We start from the raw sequence: 7,187 nt of genomic DNA on the forward strand, positions 1-7,187 counted from the left end.
CAGAAGATCTGAACGTCGCCCAGTTGCGTAAGCCGTTTTTTTTTTTTCAAATACTCTGTCCCAGAACTATAACTATACAGTCCTATCTGCGGCGAATGTTTTGATAGCCACTAGCTTCAACGTCCAGCCTGATGACTGGTCCATAATTTGTAAATGCGCAGACTGCCCTGTCTTACACGCGTAGCAGTAGAAGAATCTGTTGAGGGTGCATTTTTATAGCGCAAGGGCAGCTTTTAGTCAAAGGCCGCCATGGCAGAGGGTATTTTCGTTTACTCAAGGTGGACTCGCAGACCCATTTCTCTGGAATTTCACCCCAGAGAAGCCGAACGCTACGCCATGGGACCTCACCGGTGGATACCCGGCGGCACTGGCGATCGAATCCCGCACCTCCCGCGTGCGAGGCGGATGCTCAAAGCACTAGCAACAGCTGTGATAGTAGAAGACATTGTCCAAGATGTATATGCCGACAAAATATTTTCCAGTCGTCGCCAGTAACGAAAGTCACGGCTTACAAGATATATGTGCAAAATACGACTCCAAAAGAATGCACGTGTTTCGAACCGGGGTTTAGACAATGCAGCGGTTAAAGACATCGCGATTTCACCTTCATGAGACGCAATACCCGACGCTCCCTACTAATCGTTGCAGCAAACGGCGTTCACAACCCTGTCCTTCGCCAGCCGCTGCAGCCTTGTCCCGACAGATGTGCTAATCTCATATAACCACATGACACTCGGTCACCTCTCCTTCCCACATTTTCTTCCCACACATTGCGTACACTATCGACTGTTAACCTGGCGGGCCACCGGTTATCTGCGTTATTTGCATTTACCGACTCGCTTAATTGCATATTAGCCCACCAGTTATCTCGGTTCATTCTGCGCATTACATGACTTGAACGTTGAAGGACATTCCTTTTTTATTTATCTCTACCAGGATATCGTCAAACTTACTATTACTTAACTACTAGGGGCTTACCGTGGACGCAGGCGACCAGTAGTACTACAAGCGAAAGTCCCGTACTCCGCCGAAGCATGGCCTCACGATGCGCTAAGTCCCTGATGGCACTCGGCGTACGCCGTCAGGTTTATTTTCACGGCTCCGCACAGGTGGTGGGCACACGTTTATATGGGCGCCGTCCACGACCTCTCCGCGATAGGGGAGGACCAGCTTCAAAGACGACGTCGTCGGCATTGAGCACGACCGGATGACCGCGCATACATTTTCTCCCAGTCGCTGCTTACGGCGATGGTCAAATCGGGCCGCAGCACGCTTAGGCAGTGGTGGTCGTCCGCTAGTGTTTTTCTCCTCTTTATTACTCGCGTCGTCTGCGCGCTTGTTTTGACACATCGACGTCTGCTTATGCGCGCGTAGCAGACGAAAACAGACGCGTGACTCAACTACGTATCCATGATGCGCTTCCAACGCGGCACGGCGACAACCAGTGGTTGCAACGCTCGACAGAGGGGTTGTCTCCTAAAAGGACGTCGTTCAAGTTTCCCTTCGGCCCTTTGGTGTTAGCAGCGTTGAAAGTTTCAAAAGTCTCATTTTATAAAAAACAGCCTGCTTATTTAGTACGATACATTTGATTACAGATTGCCGCGTAATATGCGAGCACAGTTGTGAACAACTATCATATTGTATGGGTGATCTCCGTTATAGATGCCCTAGCTACAGATCTCCACGTGTTTCTTACTTATAGGTGACATCTTGTCCGTTAACTTTTGAAAAATTGCGGCATTTGACGGCAATGCTGAGCAGTACAGTTCTAAAAGCGATATTATTGACGAAAGCAAGTATTAACGCAAACACTAACCGCCGCGGTGGCTCAGTGGTTATGGTGCTCGGCTGCTGACCCGAAAGATGCGGGTTCGATCCCGGCCGCGGTGAATAATAATAATAATTGGTTTTTGGTGGAAAGGAAATGGCGCAGTATCTGTCTCATATATCGTTGGACACCTGAACCGCGCCGTAAGGGAAGGGATAGAGGACGGAGTGAAAGAAGAGAGGAACAAATAGGTCCGTAGTGGAGGGCTCCGGAATATTTTCGACCACCTGGGGATCTTTAACGTGCACTGACATCGCACCGTGGTGGTCGAATTCTGATAGAGAGCAAAATTCTAGAGGCCCGTGTACTGCGCAATGTCACTGCACGTTAAAGAACCCCAGGTGGTCGAAATTATCCGGAGCCCTTCACTACAGCGACCCTCATAGCCTGAGTCGCTTTGCGATGTTGAACCCCCATAAACCGTTTTTTTTTTCTCGGAAAATCGCAATTGATCCGGAACACACCACTATCGCATTGCTCTCCCAAGGTGATTTAATCGGCCCCATAATTTCTCTTTCAGCATTATTATTTTGTTTCATTTCGACGCTGTAAACAATGTCACGGAAATGATGTCGCCTGCGAATATTTAAAAGCATTCATTATTTTCTCATACCTTGAATAACTCTTTGGCATTTTTTGAATAGAGGGAGTAAAGAGAGGGATATACGTGGGGAATTTAACCGAACCAGTAGATCTATTTGCGAGCAACCACTAGCGGATCGGGGCACGGAGAACAGAAAGACAAGGAGTCAGACGACCGCGAATAACGGCTCAGGCACGTAGCTATATAGGGATCTCTCTCTCTCTCTCTCTTTCTTGAAGTCCCAAGGTAATCGAGGTCGGAAGCGGGAGATCCTGGATGGTGTCACTTATGGAGGAGTTGCTTCGTGGAGGAAGGAAAACTATCCGAGCTGCACGCCAGAAAGTGTGTCGGAAGTCGCGCGCTTTCGCAACGACTGCTGGGAGCCTTTGGCCGCCGGAGCAGCCGATGGTAACGTTGTGCGCAACGGTGTCGTCTGCTGCATTGTCTGCTGCGCTTGCGCAAGTCGCTAAGACGGCGACCAAGAAGGGGGGAGGGGGGGGGGCGCAGGGTGGAGCCGGCATGAAAAGATGTGACGTAACCACCTCCCCTGAGTTCTTTTCTTTCCTCCATGGCGTTGCCAAAATATTCACTACTGCCTGGAGAGATGAGGACAATGTGCGGTTAGATGTCGTGGAGGGGGAGGCCTCCTCCAGCGTCCCTAATTAGCGACTGCCTGATCCGGCTCACAAAGAACAGAATGGGATAACAAAAATAGCCAAAAAGAAAAATGCTTGGCCGTTCAAAATAGTCACAAGACTATAGCCCCACATGTAGCTTACAGCGAACTCAACAACCTCTCAGTCTCTGGCCAACCGCCTTCGGAAAACACGGCAGTGACTTCAGGTCCTTACGAGCTGAAAAGAGGAGGGCTCGATGTTCGAGGGTTGTTTCCGCGGACTTTTCCTTGTTAAAACATTCGTTTCCTCAGGCGAACTGGTACTACAGAACCGGCTCGCCTGTGCGGCGGCTGTCTCCGTGGGGGTCTAAACCAAAAGAAAAGTTCGGAATGAGCCACGCTGCTCCCACCGAGAAGAATGAAGTTTATTCCTCCTCCTCATACAGTGTCCGTCGCTTCGGACTTGCCTTAAAGGGGACTTGAAACACCTTCCGACGAGAGGACATAAACTCGCTCAATCGCTGCATTGTGTTATCATGAACATCTGAACCAAATAATGTACTTCTACACGCAGCAGAGAACCCACAATCATGCGCGAAAGTTGGCGAGCCCTTTCCGACGACTTTTTCATGCTCGCACCCTCCTCCGTCGCACCACCCTGCGTATACCAGTTCAGAGATGGCTATTAGATTTTTTCAGACGTCACGCAGCTACCAGGTCGTGGCCAGTGAGCAGCGTACATAGCTCCGGCGGGTCAGGAAGCTCCGCCCCTGGGGGTGGGGCCGGCGGAGGAGCGCCGACCTTGCAAAGTGCAGAAAGTGACGAGAGATAGAGGGAAAGGTGAGGAGACGCTGAAACTCGTATTTTGACTACAGATAACGGATCAGGTTCTAACAAAGCACATAAAGAAATTCTTGCTTAAAGATATTCGCGATGCGACGTCCTTTAATTAACATATCAGGCATGCCGCAACTCTGTATTAGAGCCCCTTTCAGACCATCTCCTCAAGCAGGACCAAATGCAGTAGCAAAGAGCGTAGTTCATGCTCCTTCGCACGATCTATCGTGGGCGGAAATGACAGCCATCCCGATGTGGGAAAGAAGTGCTTCTATGAACTCCATGCACTTCGAGGCAACATTGCATTTTGTTCATTTTATTTATTTCATTTTTAGGCCACAATTGGCATCATGAGTACCCCAAATCTGACTCTTTCCTCACCCGTTTTTCCAGGTTTAGGCACGGATTATTGGATCGGTGAAACGAAGAGCGGACAGTGCCCCCCCCCCCCCCCCTGTACTTTTCACGACACCGATGCAGCAGCGAAAAGCGACACGCTGGTTGCTCAATAATGGGGAAAGGAGGCCAAACCCGCAAACTTCCGAGAAAAGAGGAGTTTTTACCCAGCCAGTTCTTCGGGCTCCGTAATTATCCCCGCGAGGACTACATAAATTAGAGTTAAGACAGCTCACAAGACTTCTTCGACGTGTGCAGAACACACCGCTCTTCGTGTCGCCATTGAACACATCAATCAGCAGCGCCCTCAGCAGTGGTCTATTTTCACCGATTCCAAAGCTGCCCTCCAAAGCTTACAAGCTTCTCTTCGCCGTGGAGTCCATGAACAACTGGTCGCGGAAATCCGACAACTACATCACTGTGCCATAAATAAAGGGCACGACATTCTCTACCAATGGCTACCTGGGCACAGCGCATAGCAGGCAATCACCGCGCGGATGAGGTCGCGCGAACTGCTCACCAGGATGGCGATTTTGTGTCGATCCCCTTTTCGAGATCAGACGCAGCGGGCAGGCTTCGCGCTCTTGAGCGGGACATCACGCTTGCCGCGTGGAATTGCGGCCAATTTTCCAATTCACGTTCAAAAGCCTTAGACCCAGATCTTAAGCACCGCCTTCCATCCGGCCTATAGACCACGATGTGAAGCAACTTTATTGTGTCGCCTGTGGCTTGGTGTAGCTTTCACCAAGCACTACTCCTTCTTAATAGGTATGGCTGACAGCCCTGCATGTGCCATCTGCGGGTGTGACGAGACAATACCCACATCCTTTGTGAATGCCCTGCCTACAGCGCCGAAAGGCAGACTCTATACCGTGCACTGGAGCGTCTAGATCCACGCCCACTGACGGAAATGAAGATTCTCGGCCATTGGCCGCGGCGGTAGTCGGCGGTGAAGGCGTCCAAGGCACTGCTCCGCTTTTTAAAGACTGATGGCGTCCACGATAGGCTGTGACTTTTACAACGATGACTTTTCATAGTGACTCTCCTTTCTCTTTCATTTTTTATCCCCACACCCTTTTCCCCACGTGTCGGGTAGCAAACCGGTTATTCTTCCGGTTAACCTCCCTGCCTTCCCTCATCTTGCTCCTCCCCCTCCTTACCGGGGCAGTCTTATCTGGCAGGCGAACAATCTCCCTCCAGGCGGCGACACACGTCTCAAGCCCCTTCTTTTCATCACTCATCCTTTCCATTTTCCCTTTCACCACCTCATCCCACCGGCAGTGTGTGCGACAGACAGGTTCTTCGAACAGACCGGCGCCCTTTCCTTCTTTGCCTCGTCCCGTGCGGATATTTCCCCTACCTGCCGCCTTCCCGTACGTTAAACCAACGAAAGGGTAAGCCTCTCTGCCGTTTCTGTTCTCGAAACGGTAATGTTCCTTCTCATATAGGGTCATTATTGTGTACGTAAGTGTTCTGTTGCTTAGCGATGCTTTGAGCTGCGTCCTAGAAGCAGCAGCACGCAGCCACGAGTAGAGCGCATTCGTTGAGAGGAATGATCGACTCTGCAGGCTACAGTGGCCAAGCCTTTATTTTAAACGTGTAGAGGACAGTAGTAAAGATCCATAACACGCCCCTTTGTGAGCAATGGCAATGGAGCGCGCGCATCTAGGCACTCTAGGCTCCGTGTAATCATGGTGAGTCGTCTGCTACTGTGCACGGTTCGTTTATCGCGCTTTTTGAGGGCTGACGTCAATCTGAACCTTGCTGTCGTTTGAACGGAAGTATTTGCGAGGGAATAGCGTGCGCAGTAGAATTGTCAGACGACACGAGGAGCTTGCGTAATTCGGAGAAGCAGTCAGCGGACAGAGCGCCTTTTGAGGGTATGTCCGGCTTCACAACACACATCTGTTGTGGCGTTTTAAAAACATGCATCGTTTAAATGTCTGCAGCATGCTTTCTCACAATCTTCTTCAAAGCACTCGGTCGCCAACTGTTGGCTATCAGCAGTCTCCATGGGTACTCTGTGAAACAAGAAAAATATTTCGGAAAGTTTTACTTAAAATGACCGTGCTCCCAGCCCATAATCCCCGCAGGTAATCACCCCCACGCACACGTAACGCGATGTTTTCAAAGTACATGGCCGTCGAAGTGATGCTTCATGCTTTCAGAACCGGTTCTAGGACGAATTTGGCTGCTCTTCATGAATCGACATCATAGGTGTACTGCGAAATGATAAAACTGCTGTGAACACTTTTGCTTCGATTCTTATGGCCGCTAAGCCTACTTTTTACCCCCAGTCGGATCCACCTGCCGCGAATTACCCCCCCCCCCCTTTTCCCCCGGCGCTTTGTTTATGAACACGGTGTTGATCCTTAATTTTTCTTTGTATGTTCTGGTTCTGCGAAAATTTGTCTGGCCCTGCTTTGTTTTCATTTTTCTCGACCACTCAGCGTTGTTTTCGCACAGCGGTGGTGGCATTTGGCGCTAATTTTGTGTCATTTTACGTTTGGGTGGGGTGCATTGTCTAGAATCGAAAATACGTGTCGTATGCGACGACGCCAGACCAGAACAAGATCACATTTCAACAGGGCAGTGCCAGCCGGTGAACGCGAGATGAACAGACGAACGCGGGACACGACATGCAGTGGCCCCCTCCCTTCGGGGCCGAGAAACGGAATTGGTACGACTGCTCCTGCTTTCGTGAATTTTTTTACGGCAACACTGGGCCAGTACGAATTCAAAACTTTCCCAATCCTTAACTCTGTGCATATTCATTTATGGTTTTCTCGTGGGCTCGCACAGCGCCACGTAGCCCGGGCACCGCGTTCCGATTAGTTTCCAGCTCTGGCTGAATACGATTTCAGGCACTGCCCTACATATATGATAGTTAAAGTAAGCCCTGGGACCATTACCCCCTTCTAAAATTC

General features: G+C 50.2%; 1 protein-coding gene across 1 annotated transcript in view; it reads right to left on the reverse strand.

Moving 5' to 3' along the window:
• LOC144104080 (TNF receptor-associated factor 6-like) overlaps positions 1 to 1,137 on the reverse strand; it is a 46,151-nt gene extending 45,014 nt beyond the window's left edge. The window contains exon 1 of the mRNA XM_077636877.1: positions 979 to 1,137. Within this exon, the coding sequence (XP_077493003.1) occupies positions 979 to 1,036 (58 nt within the window). The 5' untranslated portion in view covers positions 1,037 to 1,137. The remainder of the gene's footprint in view (positions 1 to 978) is intronic.
• Positions 1,138 to 7,187: the final 6,050 nt, after the last annotated feature.

The sequence above is a fragment of the Amblyomma americanum genome, chromosome 9 (genome assembly GCF_052857255.1).
Source record: "Amblyomma americanum isolate KBUSLIRL-KWMA chromosome 9, ASM5285725v1, whole genome shotgun sequence".
NCBI classification, from domain to species: domain Eukaryota; kingdom Metazoa; phylum Arthropoda; class Arachnida; order Ixodida; family Ixodidae; genus Amblyomma; species Amblyomma americanum.